The sequence below is a fragment of the Ranitomeya variabilis genome, chromosome 4 (assembly GCF_051348905.1).
Source record: "Ranitomeya variabilis isolate aRanVar5 chromosome 4, aRanVar5.hap1, whole genome shotgun sequence".
Classification (NCBI taxonomy): domain Eukaryota; kingdom Metazoa; phylum Chordata; class Amphibia; order Anura; family Dendrobatidae; genus Ranitomeya; species Ranitomeya variabilis.
In genome coordinates this window covers 656,041,673-656,066,777 of record NC_135235.1, presented here as the reverse complement: position 1 = coordinate 656,066,777, position 25,105 = coordinate 656,041,673, and the positions used below count along the sequence as shown (strand labels likewise).

The window sequence follows — 25,105 nt, the reverse complement described above, 5'->3', positions numbered from 1 at the left end:
TCTGTCACCTATCACGTCAAATCGTTTGACAAGTTGAATCGTACTAAAATATTATCATGTATTTTGTATTCCATGACATATTGTTGATCTTGTCTTGTTTTTGTTCTATTTTATGTATACTCTAGTTTTCTCCAATAAGGATATTCTGATAAATGTCCTAAAAACGTTTAATTTAATTTATTTGGTCTGGATGAACAATAAAGAAGGAATCAATTTTTTTTCAAATATGGAGTGCCAAGCATTTTTTTTGCCTAATTGTATTGGTTGGACACCCGACTTGAGCACCACCAGCAGTATTATTCCAGAGTGCCGTGTTATTTTTTTCCTGTCCACCATGGTCATATGACCGAACATTTTATCTGGGTAATGCTTTGTAATTTAACTACAAAAACCGGCAGCCCCTGCACTGACTTCCTGTCTTCTGCGGTCACATGACCCGGGGCTCGCTGTGCCGTGATTGGTCCCTCTGGGTTTAAAAGTGGCATGTCTAGCTTGTGATGTCATTCCCCTGATGAAGGCAGCTGCCAAAACGCGCGTAGGGGAAGTGGCACCATTACCCGGGCATTGGTAAGTTATTTTTTCATGCATTTTTAGGGGTCTTGTTACCCTTTCTGGCAGTATCAGTGTGTCACTCCAAGATCATGCCACATGATTCTATTATTTTGACTTAATGTGAAGTATTATCAGTGTCCCAGTTTATATAGTTTGGATTTGCTATAGACATTTGATTTAGCGCTGATCTTTACAATTTAATGCCATATAGGAGTTACTTTAGGCTTCCCTGCCCAGGGTGATGCCACCCATACCTGTTTGACTATCTTTCAAGCACCACTGGCTACTTTTTAATATTTGTATATGTACATGTTGCTTTGTTGTTCATAAAATTTTCTACCTTGTTCAACATATGTTTTTTGTTTCTATGCTTGTGTCAAATTTAGCGTAGAACTGCTCCTATACAGTTTTCTATTTTAGATGCGGTGATTTTCTAAACTTTTTTTCAGTAATTTCTTATGCCATCTCGAGTCCCACTCTGCTGAGGGTACCAATTTGGTTTCCAGGTTTATGATGGTATGGCTTTCTCCCGATGTGTTTTTCTTTATTTCTTTGTGAACAGGGTTGAGTAAAGTCCCTGACCCTCTTCTGCTTGGGGAACTGGGACTTCCACTCCTGCTTTTAAGAGGTCTTTTACATCTGTCCATATAGGAGAGGTGACGGTTCTGGATCGGGGATCTGTCACAGCAAACCTTGATGGGGGGTCTGACATATTCCATGGTGTAGCCCTGTTTATGACCCACTGATTTTGGGAGACGAGTCTCCATGAATCTACAAATTCACCGAGGCGACCCCCTACCAACATGGCGTCATTGTCTCCTGTTCTTTGAACCGGACCCAAAGTGCGAGGGTGGGGCTCTACTTTTACTCCCTTTAGGGTTGTCCCACCGACCAGCGTTTCCTCTGAAAGAGGTGGTATCTCCTAGTTCTTTCCTCAGGAAACCCTTTCTTCTTGTCGGTGGCATTCTCTAGTATATTATTATTATTATTTAGTATAGTATCTAGAACTGGCCCAAACACCCTTAAACCTGAAAATGGTGTGGCACACAGCTTATTCTTGGACTGGTAATCACCCACCAAGTCTTCATCCATATGGCTCTAAGAGCTGCAATGGACAAAAGTTGTTCCGGGCCACAAACTGCACAGATTCCGCTGAGGCATTTTCCAAGAACCCGGTGGCGAGTTTTAACAGGGGAAGACATTCTAACATGGTATTCCTAGTGGATTTCCCTCTTAACTGATCCTCCAGTTGGTCAATCCATAAGTGCATGAATCTATCCACTGACGTTGCGGCAATGTTAGTTTTCATGATCACCGCTGATGCCTCCTAACCCCTCTTAAAGAGTCCATCCGCTTTTCTGTCCATAGGCTCTCTGAGGCTAGACGAATCTTCAAAGGGGATTGAAGCCTTTTTTGACACTCTGGCCACCAGAATGTCAATTTTTGGAATCTTATCACAGGTCCTTATATTGTCCGGGTCAAACGGTAAACGGAGTCTGAAATCCTGAGGAATGACCAAGCGCTTCTCGGTGTCCTCCCACCCATAATCATTGACTGGATGTGGTCATTTACAGGAAACACACGATGTATCTGTGACCGCAGGCCCCCAAACATCTCGTCCTGTACGGACTCTGGTTTCTGGGATTCCTCTGCATTGTGTTTCTAATAGACTGCAGTAGTTCATCTGTGTCATCTGAAGAAAAGAGGTACATCTTGCCCACCTCAGGAGGTTCCGAGGTAATCTCCCCCTCTTTCTTGAAGTCTGAGCTTATGGACTGGTCCTCATCTTCTGAGAATTACTCCATTTCTCATCTAGGTCTCTTGGGACGGGGACCTTGTTGGGTTGATTGCACTGGAAAGAGACCCGAGATGGAAGCCTGGACATCCTCTCTAACCATGGTGCCCATTTCCGTCAGAAAGGACTGCTCATCCATGATGACTTTAAGGGTGCATATTTGACATAGCTGTTTAGCCCATGCCTCAGGTAACTTGTTATTGCAGATTGTGCATCTCCTGGATTTTCCAGAGGACTTGCCGGTCATTTTGGGTGCAGGTGTCATCGTGGCTGGAACTGTATTGTCCTAACGCAAATGCAGAACAGCTTACTAACCCATGGTATCATCAGTTATAGAACCCCTGCCTTTAAGGCTACTCATAATCATTTGTGATTTGTGATTTAGAGGGAGCATTTCTCACAAAGTCCTCAATGCTGATCCAGACCAAGGCAGCATTTATTTCCTACATTGTCTTCTCCCAGTGCCCCCAGCAGATCCTCCCGGAATCCTCCAAGATGGCATGCCAGCTTCCCTACATCTGACGTCACCGGAAAGCGCCCCTCACCGCCGATGCACATTGCGTTTCAGCCTGGAAAGCAACCGGAAGTTCTTCTTCCGCGCCCAGAAGTGATGTATGCGGCTGCCAGCGATGGACATCGAGAGCCCTCGCTGGGAGGGAAGCGGCTCCAAGCCCGGAGCTCCTGCTCCACTGGGCGCATAGCTGAGGAACCCCCCTTCTGGGGGTGTCAGACCCGGACCTCTTGACAGGGGGAAGGCAAGGATGGACCCCCGATCCCCTTGAGCCCGCAAGGTAATCCAAGGAGCACCAGAGCTGCAACCCCAGCCTCCATGTCTCTCTCATGTCTGTCCTTACAGGGACAGTAAAAACACTGGGGAGTGTGGGTGGGAGGGGTCTTTTAACCTCATGTGTTTCCTGTCCCTATAAAAGGAAGGAAGGACAACCTCCACGGTGCTGTCACGAGGGACATCCTGGAAAAATATATTTGGATAACATTTCTAAAATATACATAATTATACATAAAAATTGCAAGTTATGTAGACAAAACCAGTTGATGATCAAACATTAGACCTCTGCGCATGAAGAAGTAGAGCATGATGTTTGACTCAGTTTGTGATCATCACATGGTCTGGGTTAAAAAGCCTGTCTGGAGAGTCACTTGTGGTTGTGACTTGGGAGAGGAGGAACTCCCATGTGGCTCCAGGAGAAGCTGAGGACACTGTGTGGCATCTGCGAGTAAAACCTGCAGAGCAAGGACTCTTTTGTACTTTGTTTTGTCTTCCGTTAAGCCACGAAGGCTCTATGTATTTTCCCTGAACCCTGCTTTGGTCTATGCTGACTATAATATACCAGCAGGTAATTTACTACCAAAACGCTCCTATGTCTACCTTAAGAAGCAGCTGAGTGTGTCAAGCCCTCACAGTATATTATCGGGATTTTATGTGACATACCAACATTGATCTATTTGCTATATGACTTTTTTGGTTATGCACCAGTTCAGACTATATGGTTGTTCAGTCAGTTTTCTTATATTTACCAACAGAAGTAGCAAGTATTTCTGACATGAAAAAGGAATAAGTTGTTTTCTAATTATTTAAAAAATATAAATCAGAAAATTGTGACGTGTATTTCTATTAAGCCCCTTGAAGTCCAATACTCCTAAAGAAAATCCAGAGTTACCAAATGCCTCAGGAAGTCACATAATTAGTAAATTAAGTCCACCTGTGTGTAATTTATTCTCAGTATAACTACAGCTGTTCTGTGAATGCCTCAGAGGTTTGTTTAAATCAAAATGAATATCTAATGGAGGTCTGGATTTGGAATGATACTCAAAATCAAGGTGGAAAATCAAATTACAGGCTGATCCAACTTCCATGGAAATGCCTCATGACAAGGAAAAGATGCTCAGTATTGTGTGTGGCCTCAACGTGCCTGTATGTCCTCCTTACTGTACAACGCCTGGGCATGCTCCTGATGAGGCGGAGGATGGTCTCCTGAGGGATCTCCTCCCAGACCTGGACTAAAGCATCTGCCAACTCCTGGACAGTCTGTTGTGCAACGTGACGTTGGTGGATGGAGTGAGACATGATGTCCCAGATGTGCTCAATCGGATTCAGGTCTGGGGAATGGGCGGGCCAGTCCATAGCTTCAATGCCTTCATCTTGCAGGAACTGCTGACACAATCCAGCCACATGAGGTCTGGCATTAGGAGGTCCTGCATTAGGAGGATCCCAGGGCCAACCGCACCAGCATATGGTCTCACAAGGGGTTTGAGGATCTCATCTCGGTACCTAATGGCAGTTAGGCTACCTCTGGTGAGCACATGGAGGGCTGTGTGGCTCTCCAAAGACATGCCACCCCACACCATTACTGACCCACTGCCAAACCGGTCATGCTAAAGGATGTTGCAGGCAGCAGATCGCTCTCCATGGCATCTCCAGACTCTGTCACATGTGCTCAGAGTGAACCTGCTTTCATCTGTGAATAGCACAGGGCGCCAGTGGCGAATTTGCCAATCCTGGTGTTCTGTGGCAAATGCCAAGAGTCCTGCACGGTGTTGGGCTGCGAGCACAACCCCCATCTGTGGACGTCGGGCACTCAGACCATCCTCATGGAGTCGGTTTCTCCTGGTGTACTGTCCCGTCTCCTGGTAGCGCCTCCAGCCTCTGGACACAACGCACAGACACAGTAAACCTTCTTGCCACAGCTCGCATTGATGTACCATCCTGGATGAGCTGAACTACCCGAGACACTTGTGTGGGTTGTAGAGTCCATCTCATGCTACCACGAGTGTGAAAGCACAACCAACATTCAAAACTGAACAAAACATCAGTTAGAGAGCATTGGTACTGAGATGTGGTTGGTGGTCCCCACCTGCAGAACCACTCCTTTATTGAGAGCGTATTGATAATTGCCAATAATTTCCATCTGTTTTCTATTCCATTTGCACAACAACATGTGAAATTGATTGTCAAACAGTGTTGCTTCCTAAGTGGACAGTTTGATTTCACAGAAGTTTGATTTACTTGGAGTTAGATTCTGTTGTTTAAGTGTTCCCTTTATATTTTGAGCAGTGTATTTTGTTGAGGTGGGAGAGATCGGGAACTTGTGGGGCACTTGTGTGTATTATAATGTTTATATTCAAAATCTTTCAATAAAAAACTTCTGATTTAAATAAAAAAAATCTAAATATCTCAATTGTAACTCAGAGGTTGCAGATCTCATGTATTGGGACTGTCGGGTAATTAGGGAACCATTTGTTGCTAAGAGGCTGAATATCGTTTCATCATTTCATCTTTTTTTATAGGAGTCAAGATGGATTGTTCTACTAGGGATTTAATTTCTTCACAGTTGTTATCTGCAAGGGGAATGATTTCTAAGGACTGAACAAATTCTAAAAATATAATTTCCAACAACAGCTTGGGCCTACTTACACATTCCAATAAATTGCTAGGGTAAGTTGAAGCAAAAAATTTTGAAATATGGGTAATTGATTGTAAGGGGTTCTCTTTTCTCTCATCTGACCGGGAGTTGTCAGGGATGCGTTTAAATCGAAAAAGAAATGTGTAAAAAAATATAGTTGTATATGTGTCTGCTTATATTTGAGTATATAAATAAAAAGGTCTTGGACTAGTGTCTCATCGTAAAAGAAAAGCCCACCATACAGATTATATTTTTCTTCACGTGATTTTCATGTTGTCAGCACATTCTACGTATGCGGTCTTTTGGATTTGCAGTTTAGAGATCTGAGAAGGTAAGAGTCAGTATCTTCTAACTCCAGGTACTAGTGTGCCCTCTCCGGGCAGTATGCTCTGGTCAGGACAGGTCTCACTCCAACAGAAGGACTTCCAATGCCCAAAGTAATGGGGACAGTTTTGGCCGGACTACACCGAAGGTAAGATAGCCCCATCCAGTGACTGAGGAGAATCTGTGACCTCTCTACATTTAGTGGTTAGTACTCACCTGGGTAGTCATTTGTAGGAATCTCCTCTTTACACTGCTCATCACCCCTCACATATGTCTCTGTAGTATTAATATGGGTCAGATCTTCACCCTGAAACAAATATTGTAAAAGTCACAGACAGATGGAGAAGTCACATCTATGATCAGCTCTTATCCCGCCATCTCCACTGTCCTCATTACATAAGTACAAAACATATACCGTATTTTTCCGACTATAAGATGCACTTTTTCCCCAAAAAAATTTTGAGGAAAATGGGGGGTGCGTCTTATAGTTGGAATGCAGACTTACCGGCAGTGTGGCGGCAGCAGAGGTGCAGGGATGATGTGGTGCAGTGAGCGGTATGGCGTGAGCAGGGTCCCTTCCCGCATTTGAGGTGACGCCGCGGCCCGGTATTGAAGGAGAGCAGCAGAGCTGGGTGAGTCACGGCTTTCCCGGTGGCGGCGGCCATCTTCCTGAGGCGCAGATTGAGTTTTCTGCTTCCTGGGGCTTCAGGAAAATGGCAGCGGGAGGCCGCACATGCGCAGATTGAGATCACGGCGGCCATTTTCCTGAAGCCGAGTTCGCAGATTGAAATCTCGGCTTCAGGAAAATGGCCGCTGCTATCTCCATCTGCGCACGCGCGGCCTTCTGCGGCCATTTTCCTGAAGCCCTGGGAAGCAGAGTGCTGAATCTGCGCACCCGCGGCCTCAGGAAGATGGCTGCCGCCATCGGGAAAACCATGACTCACCCAGCTCTGCTGCTCTCCTTCAATACCGCCGCGGCGTCACCTCAAATATGGAAGGGACCCTGGCCGCCCCCACCTGAGGAAGTGACCGCACATCTGCCGCCGCCACAACACTGCCGCAACCTCCCCATGGAGACCAGGCCATGGCGTCGCCCACCTAAGCAGGAAGGGACCCTGCTCAGGTGCACGCCATACCGCCCACAGCGCCTCAGCATCACTGCACCTCTGCTGACACCATGCCTCCTGTGACCCTGCTCTGCCATTGCCTGCCCTCAGGTAAGAGATCTTAATTTCGGACAATAAGACGGACCCCCACCTTATAAAAAAAAAATTTTTCTGCAATTTTCACCCCAAATTTGGGGTGTGTCTTATGGTACGGTGTGTCTTATGGTACGGTGCGTCTTATAGTCCGAAAAATGCGGTAATACTGGTGGATAAAACAAGACTGAGCACAAGTCCATCACAGCCGTCTACACATCATAGGGGAGATCTCATGACACCTTCTCTCCATCTACCTGATGATCTTGAGGAACATCAGGATTTTCTTGTTTACAGCCCTGAGGAAGAAGAGGATGGGGCCATCTCTCTGGTGTGGTGCTCTTTCTGGATAGAACTGGAAGAAACACATACAAGGATTGAATTTATTCTTTACAAATAATTATAGGCTGTGTGTATTCAGTCCTGTCTATTACCTGGTGATGTGAGGGGCTGAGGAACCTCCATCATGACGTCCTTGTACAGATCTTTGGCTCCTTCTAAATACTCCAACTCCTCCATTGAGAAATAGACGGCGACATCCTGACTCCTTATAAGAACCTGACACATACAATGATACCATCATCACCCTGATCCCTTCATAGCGTTACTGTACAATATCCCAGCATTCCCAGTGGTGTCACCTCTCCACTCAGCAACTCAATCATCTTGTAGGTGAGTTCAAGGATCTTCTGGTCATTGATGTTCTCATGTATCAAGGGGTGGGGTGGAGGCCCTGTGATTGGGCTCAGGAGTCTTCCCCATCCCTCAGACACTGGGTCCTGACAGCGCTCCATAGAGGTCTTCTTCACTACTGTGTAATCCTGGTTATGGAGAGACACATTAATAAATCTCACTACAGATATTTCCAGAGTCCTCACCTCTCCAGTTCTGTCCATCTATCATTCCCATAGATAAGAATGATGTAATGTGACGTCATCAGAATCTCTCACCTCTCCAGTAAGCTGGAAGAGGATCTCTAGGGTGAGGTGTAATATCCTTTCAGCCATCTTGTCTCTGTCCCTATCCATCCTTGATGGGTCAATCAGGAAAGTTCTCTTAAATAGAAGATCTACAATGGGAGGATCCGATATTGTAGGCACCTGAATGGGAAGATGAAGATGTAACACCATAAAGAATCCAGTGTAATAATACAATTACTGGAGATAATAACGGAACATATGAGGAGATATAACACGCAGATGCTGTATTGTTAGTTCGTATATACTGGAACATTACTTGAATTGGTGACAATCAGCTTCTCCGCTGTCTATTTTGTTCACTGCTTCAGCTGCTGACTGGTTGTACATACCTTATGTGACCAGTGCTGACAGAAGCTGCTGTATTGTCTTGTTTGTGTATTATGCAGTTATGGCACCTTGCTCACACTTGTTTTATTCTATGCAGAGGTGCAGGGTAGATTTTTGTAGTTTACTACTGAAGGTTGTTATTGCCTCCATTTCTGACTGAGCACTCCTCCCATCAGTCTAAGGCTATATATAATTAATGCTGGATGCTACTTGCCCTTCAAATTTGTAGGAAATAGCCCCAGAGGGGCATGTTGAATAAAGGTTAACCCCTTAGCGACCGAAGATGCACAAACGGCGGCCGCTATGAGTACTTATTCCCTGTTGCCTCCCCTCGGAGAACATGACCAGGGACAGATTTTAAGGTGATCACAAAAAAAAAGAAAAAACGTGCCGGCTGTTTCAATAATATCTCTCTCTTCTGACAAGATATACATGTCAGAAGAGAGATAAATGCTGGGATCCATTTTCTACTGTTACCCTTGTGAAAATAAAGAAAAATTAGATCCTCTGAAACACCTGAAGGGTTAATAAACTTCTTGAATGTGGTTTTGAGCACAATGACAGGTGCAGTTTTTAGAATGGTGTCACTTTTGGGTATTTTCAGTCATATAGACCCCTCACTTAAAATGTAATGTGGTCCCTAAAAAAAGGGTTTTGGGTCATTCCATGTCAAGTGGACAAAACAAGCCCTCACTTAGTCATATTGACGGAAAATAATAAAGTTATGACCGTGGGAACAAGGGGAGCAAAAAATGGAAACTCACAAACTGAAATACCCTTGGTCCTGAAGGGGTTAAATCACACAAAATAGTTTATAAATAACATTTTCCACATGTCTACTTTACATCACCACAATTTTAGAAACATATTTTATTTTGTTTGGTAGTTATAAGGGTTAAAAGTTGACCAGCAATTTTGCATTTAAAAAAAAAAATTATAAAAGGGTCATTCCACATCAAGTGGACCAGTTTTAAAAATCGTCCCCACTCGACCTTCTCCGATTTTGCTGAAAATTTATAAGGATGTACATGTATGTTTGAAAAGAGGTTCTGCAAATTTTTAGGGCCAGATCTCAAATACATTGGGCACTGTTGACCTTTCACTGGAGGTTCCACCAAGCCTGCGGCTTCAGCTAAGAGAATTTTGCAAACTTTGGCACATAGCCATTAGAGTTCTATACTGGCTATGATGCTGAAATTTGGCATACTAGCTCAACTTTTGCTGCTAAACACGATAAAATTATTACCGGCTATGACAAAACAATATTTTGGCCGCAATTTTGTGTCAAAGTAGCTTGAAAAACGCGTCGCATAAAATTTATGCCAAACTTTGCCCATATATAACTCCAGACCAAAAACCAATAGTAACTGGTGCTTTGCCCTGTACACCAAACATCTACATGACTTTGCATTGCTGCAATATCACGGTAAAAGCATATGTATTTGTGGAAATATTCACACCCACATATGATGAAAAACTTAAAGGGAACCTGTCACCCCGTTTTTTCGGTATGAGATAAAAATACTGTTAAATAGGGCCTGAGCTGTGCATTACAACAGTGTATTTTGTGGACCCCGATTCCCCACCTATGCTGCCGAAATACGTTACCAAAGTAGTCGTTTTCACCTGTCAATCAGGCTGGTCAGGTCAAAAGGGCGTGGTGTCTTCCCCCAGATCTTGTGTAGTTTTCCGTTGGTGGCGTAGTGGTGTGCGCATGTCCAAGGTCCCGAATCCTGCACAGGGGAGGGAAAATAGCAGCGATGTCCGTTATTCCATTGGTGGTCGGTGGGCGCAGCCATCTTGCTTTGGCCGCGCGTGCGCAGAAGCGGCGCTCTGCTGGCCGCGGCTTCAGGAAAATGGCCGCAGGCATCCGCGCGTGTGCAGATGGCTATCGCGGCGGCCATTTTCGTGAAGCCGAGATGCGAACAAGAGAAAATCACCAGTTTGTGCTAATTGATGACAAAAAGATTCGCATTTCAAGGGTGTCAAATGACCCATCATCTTTCATTGCCCATGTAGATAGATCTGTCAGGTCAGAAATGCCTTTTGTGCCAATTGCAAACCTCTAGCCAGGGCAATACATTGCCTGCATTTACGATAGGAACTGGTGGATTGGAAATATTTCTGAAATTTCAGTCGACGAGCTTGATGCATTAATAAATTTGATGCATCCTCATGGACCAGCTAGCTTCTTTCACTGGCCTGTGAGAAATGATACATGCTGGATTCCCGAGCAGTCAATCATTGCAATAATTCCAGCACCAGCTGCAACAGCAATGGGCCGTCTGATATAGCCTTAATGGACCAACTTTTAGGTGCCAATGTCAAGATTTGGACCTTTTTGGACAGCAATGGGCCGACAATACAGCTTCTCTGAACCGATTATGTTGCAAATTCAGCAACAATTCCAGACCACTTAGACTGAACATTATGGCTTGGGAACCAACAAAAGATACCCAATATTAGGCTTGGGATCCTAGGCAAAGACACCCACCCTCAGGCTTCGGAACCTGCAATAAAGAGACCGCCCGAGGCTCGCCTTGCACGGCTATCGGCCATGGCTCCTAGGCGATGGGGCTGCCAATTCTCGAAAGACAGCATTATTACAATTCTTAATAGGATTATAATACCAATTCTTAGGGAATTGGTTGTGGTATAACCACCATGGACAAACGCAAGGGTTTGAATAGTGCAGTTACCATTCATTGCGTATTAATAAATAACACCATGTTCAGTGGCATTTTTCATTTCTTAAACTGAGAGACTCCAAAAAACAAAACAATTATCCTTGTAGAGAAAAATGTGCTCTTTCTAATGATATCAGAATTAATATATTTTAGGGGTACCCTTTTTGAGAAATTTGACCTAAAAATAGGTAAAATTTGTTTTTTTTAAGTTTTTCATCATATGTGGGTGTGAATATTTCCACAAATACATATGCTTTTACCGTGATATTGCAGCAATGCAAAGTCATGTAGATGTTTGATGTACAGGGCAAAGCACCAGTTACTATTGGGTTTTGGGCTTGAGTTATATATGGGCAAAGTTTGGCATAAATTTTATGCAACGCGTTTTTCAAGCTACTTTGACACAAAATTGCGGCCGAAATATTGTTTTGTCATAGCCGGTAATAATTTTATCGTGTTTAGCAGCAAAAGTTGAGCTAGTATGCCAAATTTCAGCATCATAGCCAGTATAGAACTCTAATGGCTATGTGCCAAAGTTTGCAAAATTCTCTTAGCTGAAGCCGCAGGCTTGGTGGAACCTCCAGTGAAAGGTCAACAGTGCCCAATGTATTTGAGATCTGGCCCTAAAAATTTACAGAACTTCTTTTCAAACATACATGTACATCCTTATAAATTTTCAGCAAAATCGGAGAAGGTCGAGTGGGGACGATTTTTAAAACTGGTCCACTTGATGTGGAATGACCCTTTTATAATTTTTTTTTTTAAATGCAAAATTGCTGGTCAACTTTTAACCCTTATAACTACCAAACAAAATAAAATATGTTTCTAAAATTGTGGTGATGTAAAGTAGACATTTGGAAAATGTTATTTATAAACTATTTTGTGTGATTTAACCCCTTCAGGACCAAGGGTATTTCAGTTTGTGAGTTTCCATTTTTTGCTCCGCTTGTTCCCACGGTCATAACTTTATTATTTTCCGTCAATATGACTAAGTGAGGGCTTGTTTTTTGTGGGACGAGTTGTACTTACTGCACTTACACAATCATTTTTTGGAACTGACCTGCCACTATGATTCTCCAGGTCATTACAAGTTTACCAGCACCAAGCATGTCTAGGTTCTTTTTTATTTAAGTTGTGAAAAAAAAGCCGGATTACTCACCGGTAATGCTCTTTTAATGAGTCCACGACAGTACCCCACTGGAGAGAGGGATCTGCCCCGCAGGAACAGGAAACCTACCGAGAAATAAAAGGGGGCGGTCCGCCTCTCCTCCTCAGTTTTGGTTTCAGAGTACCCGGAGGACCGCCAGTATTAGGCAAATATTATTTATTTCATCTTCAAACTTATTTGCTTATGTATGATTAAAAGAATTTTACTCAATAGTATATACTATATTAATCTAGGGAGAGATGCAAGAGGGTGTTGTCATGGACTCATTAAAAGAGCATTACTGGTGAGTAATCCGGCTTTTTCTCTTCGCCACGACAGCACCCCACTGGAGATCTTTCAGAGACCATCACCTAGGGAGGGGACCACCGTGCTGAGGACAGTCCTGCCAAAGTCTACGTCAGAAGTTGACGATAAAGTCAAGCCTATAGTGTTTATAGAAAGTAGAAGGAAGTTGCCGCCTTACATATAGTTTCAATTGGGACCTCTCCTCTTTCTGCCCAGGAGGATGCCATAGCTCTGGTAGAGTGCGCTGTTATGCCTTCCGGAGGATTTTCTTTCCTCGCGGAATAAGCCAGACTGATAGACTCTCTGATCCACCGGGATCAGGTGCTTTTTGTTACTCCATGACCATTCTTGTGACCCTGGAAGGATATAAACAGAGCCCTACACTGTCGCCAGCTGCTGGTCCTTTCAATGTACTTTAACACTACTCTTTTAACATCTAGAGTGTGGTACTTTTGTTCCTCAGGAGTTGAGGGATTACTGAAGAAAGTGGGCAAGATTATTTCTTGCGACCTATGGAACTTCTTTGCTACTTTGGGAAGGTAGGAAGGGTCTGGTTTAAGAATCAACTTATCCTGGAAGGTTAACAGAAAAGGTGGATCTATGGAGAGCGCATGGATGTCACTGATTCTCCTAGCCGCAGTCAGTGCTACCAAGAGGGCTGTTTTTAGTGATAGGCATTTAATGGGTATTGAGTATTGGTTCGAATGGAGAGTCTGTTAGGTCTTGTAAAACTAAATTTAGATCCCAGGGTGGAATTCTAGGTATGTTAACTGGATTTATTCTTTCACAGGCTGTGATAAATCGGGATACCCATCTATTTCCCGCTATGTTATGGCCATAGAGGGCTCCTAGTGCTGAAACATGAACCTTTAAGGTGTTTACAGTTAAACCTAGTTCTCTCCCTTTTTGAAGAAATTCCAGGATAGATTGTATCAGAATTTCTGATGTGTTGGGAGATGTATAGAATTGTAGGAATTTCTTCCATACCCTTGTATAAATTTTTGTGGTGGAAGGTTTCCTACTCTGGAGGAGTGTGTTAATCAGTCCCTCCGAGAACCCCCTTAATTTTAGCATCTGCCTCTCAAACTCCAGGCCGTCAGATGAAGAGTGTCCACCTGAGGGTGGAAAAACGGTCCCTGGAAGAGAAGGTTGGGTGTCGAGGGGGGGACCCAAGGGTCTGAGACCGACATGGTTTGCAGCCACGAGAACCATGATCTTTTGGGCCAGAATGGAGCTATCAGTATAACCCTCGCTCCATCTTGTCTGATCTTGCGTATGACCTGTGGTAGTAATATCATTGGAGGAAAGGCGTATGTGAAGTGAAGTGAAGTGCCAGGGGGCTTGGAGAGCGTCCAGAATGTCCGGATGATCCGCTGGAGATAAGGAGGTGAATCTCCGGACTTTTTTGTTTTTCCTCGTGGCAAAGAGATCTATTTGAGGCCGACCCCATAGGGATACTATGTCTTGAAAGATGTGATGATTTAGGCACCACTCCCCCTGTCTCAAGGTGTGTCGACTTAAGAAGTCTGCCTGATTGTTGCTTTCCCCTCTTATGTGGAGCGCAGTAAGGGATGTTAGGTGACTCTCTGCTAGATCCAAGATCTCTCCAGCAGAAGACATCAGAGTCTCTGATCGAGTGCCTCCTTGCCTGTTTAGATACGCCACTGTGGTGGTGTTGTCGGAAAGAATTCTGACGTCTTTTCCCCGAAGCTCTGGGAGAAAATGGTATAAGGCGTATTTTACTGCATTTAGTTCTTTGAGGTTAGAGGAGTTGTAGCGTTCTTCCATGTCCCATAACCCCCGGCAAAAATCATTCCCCATATGAGCACCCCATCCGTGAGGACTGGCGTCAGTGGTTATAGTATGAGATGGTGTTATTACCCATGGAACACCACTCATCAGATGGTCTGAATCTAGCCACCACGTTAAGGAAGTTAAAACCTCCTGGGACAAGGTAATTTTTGCATTTAGGCGACCAAGTAACCGCCTTTCTTCTTGCAGGATCTGATGTTGCAGTGTTCGGGTATGATGTTGGGCCCATCTAACTGCAGGTATACAAGAAATAAGGGATCCCAGCAATGACATAGCTTGTCTTAGGGATACACGTGGACTATTTATTGCAGCTGTGACCTTGTGTTTGATGAGTAATATTTTTACCTGAGGGAGAAGGCACTTTTGGGTTATGGAGTCTAGATGGAACCCCAAGAACGCTTGACGGGAAAGTGGAGTAAGTCTGGATTTGTCGGTATTGATTATCCAGCCTAAGTCCTGTAGAGAGGAAATTGCGTGAGCCAAGCGGTCAGCACATTGAGTAATTGAATTTCCTATGACTAAAAAGTCATCCAAGTAGGGTACAATTAATGTTTCTTTCTGGCGAAGATAGGCCATCACCTCTAGCATTATTTTGGTGAAGATCCTTGGCGCCGTAGAAAGGCCGAAGTGACACGGCTGCATACTGGAAGTGATGGATCCTGCCGTTGATTGTCACTGCTACCCTGAAGAATTTCTGGTATCTGTCATGGATAGGGAGATGGTAATAAGCATCTTTTAGATCAATGCCCCCCATCATACAGTTTGGAAAAAGCAGTTTTATAGTGGATCTAATAGATTCCATTGTATGGTTTTTAATAAATGAATTTAGTTTTTTAAGGTTTATGATTGTCCTGAAAGAACCATCGGGTTTGGAAATCAGAAACAAGGGAGAGTAGAATGCCCTTTTTTCCTGTCCTTCAGGAACCTGGATTAACACCCGTTTTGATTACAAGGTTTGAATTTCAAGCTCCAGAGCCTGTTGTTGTGTAGGCGAGCTGAAGGATGTTATAATATATAATTCGTGGGGAAAGCGAGAGAATTGTAGCTTAATTCCATCTCGGACGATATTTAAAACCCACAAACTAGTTGTTATCTTTCCCACTGGGTGGCGAAAAATTTCAATGTACCCCCTACTGGTATATCATCAGTTTTTGTTTTCTCTTGGGGGGTTAGGTCTTCTAAACATGGTACCTCTGTTTGTCCTCTTTAGCAGTCCATGTTGATGACCTATCCGTTTGCCTCCTTTTGCCAAACGGTCTCCTCTTAAAGGCTCTCCTGTAAAAGGGAATAGAGGAGTCAGGGAAAGCTTTTTTCCTGTCCTTAGCCTTTTTGAGTATTTCTTCTAAGGTCTTACCAAAGAGGTACTCACCCTCACATGGGATTGTGCATATTTTAGATTTTGACTGCACGTCCCCTTTCCAGCTTTTCATCCATAGCGCTCGCCTTGCATTATTCACGAGGCCTGCAGATCTTGCTGCCAAACGGAGAGAGTCTGCGGATGCGTCTGCCATAAAGGCTGCTGCTCCTCGTATTAAGGGGATGGCCACTCGCGGTTTTTCTCTTGAAACCTTATTTTCAATTTGCTGGTCTAACTGGTCAATCCAAATGAGCATTGACCGGGCAGCGCACGTGCTGGCCACTGCAGGTTTAAATATTCCTGTAGTCGCTTCCCAGGAACGCTTAAGGGATGATTCAGCCTTACGATCCAAAGGATTGACCAGTAGTCCCGCATCCTCTTCAGGTAGAGTGGACTGCTTAGAGGTAGAGGCTACGGCTGCGTCGACCTTAGGGACCTTGGTCCATGTAAGAAGTTCCTCGTCACTAAACGGATATTTTCATTTTGACGCAGAGGGTAAAAAACTTCTTTGATCCTGTTTCTCCCACTCTCTTTTAATTAATGCTTTCACTTCTGGTATAACTGGAAAACATCGCCTCTTTCGCTCTCCTAAACCCGCGAACATTATGTCCTGCGTGGTTTGCGCACCCTTTGTCTCCTCACAGCCCTTAGTATTCCTAATTGATTTAACCAAATTGTCCACACTGTCTAAGGGTACTGTCACACAGTGCAATTTTGAATGCTACGACGGTACGATTCGTGACGTTCTAGCGATATCGTTACGATATCGCAGTGTCTGACACGCAGCAGCGATCAGGGACCCTGCTGAGAATCGTACGTCGTAGCAGATCGTTTGAAACTTTCTTTCGTCGCTGGATCTCCCGCTGTCATCGCTGGATCATTGTGTGTGACAGCGATCCAGCGATGCGTTCGCTGGTAACCAGGGTAAACATCGGGTAACTAAGCGCAGGGCCGCGCTTAGTAACCCGATGTTTACCGTGGTTACCAGCGTAAAAGTAAAAAAAAAAAAACCGTACATACTCACCATCTGATGTCCGTCAGGTCCCTTGCAGTCTGCTTCCCTCTCTGACTGTGAGCGCCGGCCGGAAAGTGAGAGCAGATCACAGCGGTGACGTCACTGCTGCGCTCTGCTCTCAGTGTACGGCCGGCACTGTCAGAGCAGGAAGCAGACGGCAAGGGACCTGACGGACATCAGAAGGCGAGTATGTACTGTTTGTTTTTTTTTACTTTTACGCTGGTAACCACGGTAAACATCGGGTTACTAAGCGCGGCCCTGCGCTTAGTAACCCGATGTTTACCCTGGTTACCAGCGAACCTCGGCATCGCTCCAGCGCCGTGATTGCAAAGTGTGACCGCAGTCTACGACGCTGGAGCGATATTCATACGACGCTGCGACGTCACGAATCGTGCCGTCGCAGCGACGGAAATTTCACTGTGTGACGGTACCCTTAGGGAAAACATGAGCGTCCCTCGATCTCTGATGAAGATGATGATGGTGATAGGGAAATCAGGGACCACCTTACCCCCAGCACAAATTTTGTAAATGTCTTGCCCAGATTGTAAACTTGGGTTGATGCTGGCTATCTCATCAGAGGGATGGTGGATAGTAAAAGCAGTGGAACACGGTTATAACCAGGAGCAGACTGGGTTTGGACCTATGTCACTTCTTTTCCCTGAGTTTAAGTGTTTCCGACTTAATGTGCACGGGACCATTTTGTTTAGTCCAGGAACCTTGCTGAGTCACATAGAGGATAATAATCTCTGGTACCCCAATGACGTACCATTTAGGTGTCCCCTGAACAGAGCGCAACCTGAGGATTATATCCAGATTGCTAGACACTTTGTTTATCTATGTGGATTTGATGTGGACGAGCTGGTTGTTCCTGTCATGCAGCCAGATCAATAGAGGGTAAAGTCATGTTCATTTAGAAGGTAAAAGCATGTTGATAAGAAGGAACAACTGCATAATTGTTAAAGAAATGTTAGATATAGACTGCTAACAGAAACTGTTGAATGATGACCGCAAGTGTGTTTTAGATAAGACCGCCTAGCAAGGTACGAAAACTTGGCATTCTGCCAACTGTCCAAAATTTGCACGTAGGTTCTGCACCCCAAGTATATGCTACCCTATTACCAGATTTTTCTGTTTTTGCTTAGTTCATAAGTTGTTGAAGTTTCAAATTTTTGGCTCCCCGCCAGCTAAATGTTTTTCTTTTGTTGAATCCAGCTACTCTCCTGCACTGAGGTAGTGGATTCAAAAGGGGGGAGGAGCATTAGTAAATGACTGTATTTTTGCTGTTTTCTGTTGATTTTGTAAGATTGTACAGCCCTTATGGCTCAAGAAGTAAATGCAGATTTCTCACATGTCTCGCGTGTACCTCTCAGTAATCCAGATGTTGAGCTTTTTGTAGATGGTGGAAGGAGCATTGGAACGGATGGACGGCTCTACGCTGGGTATACGGTGGTCACACAGCATGAGGTAATAAAATCACAACCACTCCCTCCTCGCATGTCCACAAGAGAGGTGGAGTTGGTGGCACTCATTGAGGCGCTTAGAGGGGCAAAAGGGAAAAGATGCAATGTTTACGTAACGTCAGGATATCTTTTGAGAGTGACCCATGAGTTTGGCCCCACATGGAGGGCAAGAGGTTTTCTTACAGACACAATGACTCCTGTCAAACACTGGTACCTCATTAAGCAGGTGATGGACGCACTACTGCTCCTGAAAGAGGTTGCCATAGTTGAGTTAAGGACACATTGGAGGCTCTCTACCAACAAGGCACGAGGCACGGACAAGAAGAACAAAGCAGCCAAGGAAGCTGCAGGAATGCACAGGCGACACGAGACCTCTGCGGCCACCCCACTGACTATGGTAAGCACGGAGTATAACCTGTTAACTGTAAGTATCTTACAGGCTCTGACTTGGGCATCCACAGGGGAAGAGTCGAGGATCTGGTTGCAGAGTGATACCCGTCACCATGCAGGTTTGTGGAAGGTGGGACAGCAGGTGTGTCTGCCAAGGTCTTTGAACTCTGTGACGGCCCAAGAGGCTCACAAACCGACGCACCGGTCCAAGGATATATGTGCCATGGTAGATGAGAGGGTCACTCACAACTTCATAATGCTCCCTTTTGGGTTCTGCTCAGGCATGTACCCCATTGCACAACACAGGTAGTACAGGCAATGCACCACATACACATGCCCAAGCCTCTCTTCTCGTCCCAATGACTGTAAACTGACTACATACAACTACCCCCAGGTAGGAATGTATGTGCCCGTGTGTGTTGATCTCTTCCCAGGGTATCCAGAAGCCTTCCAGATGCCAAAAAGCTACGACAGCAGGGAGGTAATACAAACTGTTGTGTAACTGAGGCTGCATAGGAAAATGTCCCCTCCAAGACAACCTTGTAGCTGCGCCTAGAGCCACAAGGAAAGACTGTTGCTTATGCATGAGTAAGTTTTTGATTCTGTTCCAGGAGGTTGTGTAGTGATCCAAAGACACGCAAGGAAACCACTGGAGCTGGAATCTCACGGTTCTCCCACCACAGCTACACCATTGGAGGGAAGACCCTGTGTGGAAACATGCAAGCCAGTGTATGGTCCGGGAGTGGAAGAGTGATATCCCTGCTCCTGATAATGTCGACAGTCTCATCCCAAGAAGGACGGATACCTATGCTAATTAATGATGCCGCCGGGATACCAACAATTTGGTTTGATGCCGTGGGAAAATCTGTGACTTTTAGATTTGACTTTTGTAGGATAGTAGAATGTCAATGGAATCTTAAATTTGGGAGAAAGAGCAGTAACCCCAGTTATAAATTCTTAACAACAATTGAAGGGGCGGTGGTATACATCTGTGTAACCAGACCAGGGAATGAGAACTGTGCTTCATGGTCTGATGTAGCTTGGAATACTGGAGACACCTGGGGATATGAGCCAGAGGAGGCTAAGACTCGCCTCAGTGCATCAGGACAGCCCCTCCTTCACAGGGTTTGAATCAGTTTTCTTTTGGTGGGTTACACTTAACAAAAATGTGGACTGGATAAATTACATATATTATAATCAGCAAAGGTTTGTAAATTACACAAGAGATGCTATAAGAGGGATAGCTGACCAATTAGGCCCTACTTCACTAATGACGTGGCAGAATAGGATGGCTCTAGACATGTTGTTAGCAGAAAAGGGAGGTGTCTGTAAAATGTTTGGCACTTATTGTTGTACTTTCATTCCTAACAACACAGACCCAGATGGAAGCATCACTAAAGCTCTGGAGGGTCTTACATCGCTGTCTGAGGAGCTGGCAGAGAACTCGGGTATCGACAATCCCTTCACAGATTGGCTCGAGTCATGGTTCGGGAAATGGAGCCACCTGGTGTCCAGCCTCCTCATCTCCCTCTCCGTCGTCACGGGAATCCTTGTGATCGCCGGATGCTGCTGCATACCCTGCATCAGAGGGCTCCTCCAGAGACTGATCGATGCGTCCCTTAACAAGACCATGTACATGCAGATGAAACCCCGCAATGATGAATATGAACATGTGATATAATTGAGATGGGATATGATCTCCCCATCCTATGGGGGATTCGGCCGAAGAATTGACAAGAAAGTCCGACATTGGCACTAGGCCAGTGACAGCACCTATGGGTTAGGGGTAGAATCATATCTAATCTCAAAAGGGGGGACTGATAGGGAAATCAGGGACCACCTTACTTGAATCTCATAATTCATATACATGACTATTAGGAATATGTTCTGACATGTTGGAGACTTTCTGCTAAATCATACCTGCATGACAACGTGATTATTGATTAGACCTGCTGACTGCTAATTAATATTGTTGATTAGGTCTAATAAAGATGAGACTTAGACCTTTAGCTTGTGACATGGCTAAACTCGAGTTACCCCCTTATGTAAGACTCACCTGGCCAGCAAGATAACCTTATTAGGAATTAGACCTGATATCTTAAGAATGATTTCATATGTAATAAACAGCTGATTGGCGCTCGGACAATGTATACGCCTACTCAAACGTGTATATAAGTTCATGTCTTAATAAACCAGGTTTATGGCCTGATCAGATACCACATCTGTCTGTGTCCATCACTTTCCGGAAAGACTCTTCTAATCTGGCAGCCATCCAATATCCCGAAGGGTCTGACTTGCAGACCACCCCAACAATGGTGAAGATGACAGGGAGGCTTCTGAAAGTACAGCTTGGTCACTTTCGGAGTCTGACACAGGTGTTGGTGTTTTGGATCTAATTTTATGCGGTTTTTCCTGGGCCATAGTTTTTAGTTCCTCCCTAATAATGGCACGTAAGTCCATCATGGACACTGTTGCTCCCTGTGTCGTTTCCTTGAAACAGTCCTTACAAAGTTTTTTGGGGTATGAGTCAGGAAGGGGCTGGCTACACAAGGCACATTCCTTATGTTTTGTTTTTTGTCGTTTTTTAGCCTGGTCGTCATAAAACATAGCGAGAGAAGGAGAAAAGAGAGAGAGGGGGGAGACAACGTCAGCTTAATAGGCAGAGTTAAAAACTCACCCAGTGAAGCCCTTAGTACCGGATCAGAAGGTCGAGATCCTGTCCTGGATCCGTCGCTTTTACGAGCAGTCTCAGAGGATCCTCTGGTGTGATCTTTGGCGGGGGGTACTGGATCTCCAGCTGTGGGGTCCGTGGCACCTGGGGATGAAATCTCTGCATCGCCAAATTACCTTGTTTGCCGGTTTAAATAGTGCGCCTTTTTTTTTTTTCCCCTGCGCAGTGCGCATGCGCGAATCGGCGCTGGCTCACCCGCCACAGATCCGGCCTAGACGCCCCGGAAGTCAACCATCCAGTTCCGGGGTAGTCTGTATCACAGCGGTCGGCGCATGCGCGGTCCAGGATTCAGCACCGGACCGCAATGGGAACAGTGCCGCTTCTCCTTACCCGACTCCAGCGGCCCCGCACTGCTGTACCGCACGCGGCAGATGATGCCGGGCGGCCCTCCCCGGACCCAGCCGTCTGCACGATCCATCAGATGAGGAGGGAGCAGTCTAGCGGAACTCCCCGACGCTGCTTCCAAGCTGCAGCCCCTGCCGTTCTCGCGGACACCGCGCAGGCGGCATGCTAGCCCAGGTATGTCCTTGTAGAAATCCTGTTATTCCCGCAGGAACAGGAAACCTTGTTCCTGCGGGGCGGATCCCTCTCTCCAGTGGGGTGCTGTCGTGGCGAAGAGTAAAAACGAATGTTGCCATTTTTCGGGATCTGGGGCCGGGTGAGGGCTATTTTTTGTGTGCCAATCTGACGTTTTTATTGATACCATGTTGATGTGTATACAATCTTTTGATCGCCCCATAGTGCATTGTATTGCAATGTTGCAGCGACCAAAGAAATTTAATTCTGGCGTTTTAATTTTTTTTCTCGCTACACCATTTACCGAATGGATTAATTCTTTTTATATATTGATAGATCGGGCAATTCTGAACATGGCGATACCAAATGTGTGTATATTTGTTTTTTTTTTGTTGTTATTATTATTTTGAATGGGGTGAATGGGGGGTGATTTGAACTTTGTATATTTTTTTTGTATTTTTAAAAACATTTTTAGAAGCTGTGATTATCCGATCACTTGTACTACAACAGAAACGTTCACTTGTTATCAGCGCCGACCGCTGGGCAGCACTCATAGGTATTTGGCTATGACAACCACATCGATCTCCTGCTGACCCCAGCCCATCGGCGACCCGAGGTCATGTGACATGGGTGCTGATGGGAGGAAGTAATGACACGCTTCCTGCGCGTGCATGTTAAATGCTGCTGTCAAGAGTTTGACAGCAGCATTTAACATGTTAACAGCTGCGGGTAGATCACGATTCCACTCGCGGCTATTACGGTCTCTAGGCATTAAGGACACTGCCCTCTCCTGGTTCTCTTCCTATCTTTCTGAACGCTCCTTCAGTGTTCTGTTCGCTGGCTCCACTTCATCTCCTCTTCCTCTCACAGTTGGGGTACCTCAGGGCTCAGTCCTTGGCCCCCTTCTCTTCTCCCTCTACATGGCCCCAATTGGACAGACCATCAGCAGATTTGGCTTTCAGTGCCATCTTTATGCCGATGACACACAACTATACACGTCATCCCCTGACATTACCCCGCTGTACTACAGAACTCCAGTGACTATCTGTCCGCAGTCTCCAACATCATGTCCGCCATCTATCTGAAACTCAACCTCTCCAGAATTGAACTTCTTCTGCTCCCATCTACTAACCTCCCTAAATCTGACGTTTCCCTCTCCATGGGTGGCACCATAATAACACCCCAGCAGCAGAAGCGCTGTCTGGGTGTTATGTTTGACACCAATCTCTCCTTCACTTCCCATATACAATCTCTTGCCCGCTCGTGCCGCTTACACCTAAAGAACATCTCTAGAATCCGCCCTTTTCTCACCATGGAAAAACCAAAAACCCTCACTGTCGCCTTGATCCACTCCTGCCTGAATTTTTGTAACGCTCTATTAATTGGCCTCCCCCTTAGGCCTCTTTCATATTTTCGTCGGGACGCTTCCATCCTGCTGCGTCACTGAGACATAGCGACGGATGCACTGGGCCTGTCTTTCTGACGGACCCGTCGAGGCTATGTGCACCTGTTGTGTATGTGTCTTTGCAGCGGAAAACCGCATACACAACACAAATCAGGTTTAAAAAAAAAATAAATAAATTTAAAAAAAAAAAAATCGCAGTATTCTCACCTACCGGCATCCTGCGCAGCGATGCTCCCGGCAACAAGCGTTCCTCGTAATACATTGTGAACTTCTCGCGAGATTTTGCAATGTATTACTAGGAACGCTAGCTGCTGGGAGCATCGCTGCGCGGGACGCCGGTAGGTGAGAATACTGCGATTTTTTATTTTTTCAATTATTTTTAACATTTTAACATTAATCTTGCTACTATTGAAGCTGCATAGGCATGGATGGGACTAAGCAAGTATTTATTAGCCAGTAAAGTGGGTGGTATTAGACTGTGGGGGGCACCATGTAGTATTAAACTGTGGGGGGGGATGGCGGTACTGTGGGAACACTATACTGTATGTGGGGGGATGGCGGTACTGTGGGAACATTATACTGTATGTGGGGGGATGGCGGTACTGTGGGAACATTATACTGTGTGTGGGGGGATGGCGGTGCTGGGGGAACATTATACTGTGTGGGGGAATGGCGGTACTGTGGGAACATTATACTGTGTGGGGGGATGGCAGTACTGTGGGAACATTATACTGTGTTGGGGGATGGTGGTACTGGGGGAACATTACACTGTGTGAGGGGATTGTGGTACTGTGGGAACATTATAGTGTGTGCGGGGATGGCGGTACTGGGGGAACATTGTACTGTGTCGGGTGATGGCGGTACTGGGGGAACATTATACTGTGTGGGGGGATGGCGGTACTGGGGGAACATTATACCGTGTGTGGGGGGGATGGCAATACTGTGGGAACATTATACTGTGTGTGGGGGATGGCGGTACTGGGGGAACATTATACTGTGTGGGGGGATGGCGGTACTGGGGGAACATTATACTGTGTGTGGGGGGATGGTGGCACTGTGGGGACATTATACTGTGTGTGGGGGATGGCAGTACTGTGGGAACATTATACTGTTTGTGGGGGGATGGCGGTACTGGGGGAACATTACACTGTGTGTGGGGGGATGGCGGTACTGGTGGAACAATATAATGGTGGGGGGATGGCGGTACTGGGGGGGACATTATACTGTGTAGGGTCCAATAAAAGGGCAGTGTGCTGTGTGAGCAAAATGTGTTTCCATGTTATCTTTCAGATTTGGGTTGTATAAACCTATTAGAGGAAAAGAAACACAAATTCTGTAGAAAGCAACAACAGAAAAGTGCCAGAATAGTCTCAACGCTGAAGGGGTTACTGCCCCCTGCCCCCGCCCAGTAATGGGGGATCTCCAGCACCTACCTCCACCTGCAGAGCCGCACACCACATATATGGCTGTTCTGTGCGCACAGGACCTGTGATGAGGTCACAGGGGGGGAGGAGTCAGGGGTCACATGATCAGGGGCCTCAGTGTATGCAGGACTCTGCTGTACTGGTTGTCATGGTGCTGGTGCGGAGCTACTTGTGTGAGTGGTGTACGGAGCGGAGCTACATGTGTGCGAGGTGTATGAAGCGGAGCTTCGTGTACAAGGTGTACGGAACGGAACCG

General features: G+C 45.5%; 1 protein-coding gene across 3 annotated transcripts in view; it reads right to left on the bottom strand.

Annotated features, from left to right (window-relative positions):
* Positions 1-24,918, bottom strand: part of LOC143767455 (uncharacterized) — a 47,257-nt gene extending 22,339 nt beyond the window's left edge. Inside the window, exons 1-7 of one of the 3 annotated variants that reach the window (XM_077255801.1) lie at positions 24,859-24,892; positions 10,208-10,332; positions 8,243-8,392; positions 7,934-8,113; positions 7,727-7,850; positions 7,550-7,647; positions 6,310-6,400 (exon numbers count right to left, since the gene is read on the bottom strand). In XM_077255801.1, the coding sequence (XP_077111916.1) occupies positions 6,310-6,400; positions 7,550-7,647; positions 7,727-7,850; positions 7,934-8,113; positions 8,243-8,320 (571 nt within the window). In that variant the 5' untranslated portion in view covers positions 8,321-8,392; positions 10,208-10,332; positions 24,859-24,892. Of the gene's footprint in view, positions 1-6,309; positions 6,401-7,549; positions 7,648-7,726; positions 7,851-7,933; positions 8,114-8,242; positions 8,393-10,207; positions 10,334-24,858 lie in introns of those variants that run through there. The other 2 variants (XM_077255800.1, XM_077255802.1) reach the window with 2 other exon arrangements.
* Between the last annotated feature and the right edge of the window lie 187 nt (positions 24,919-25,105).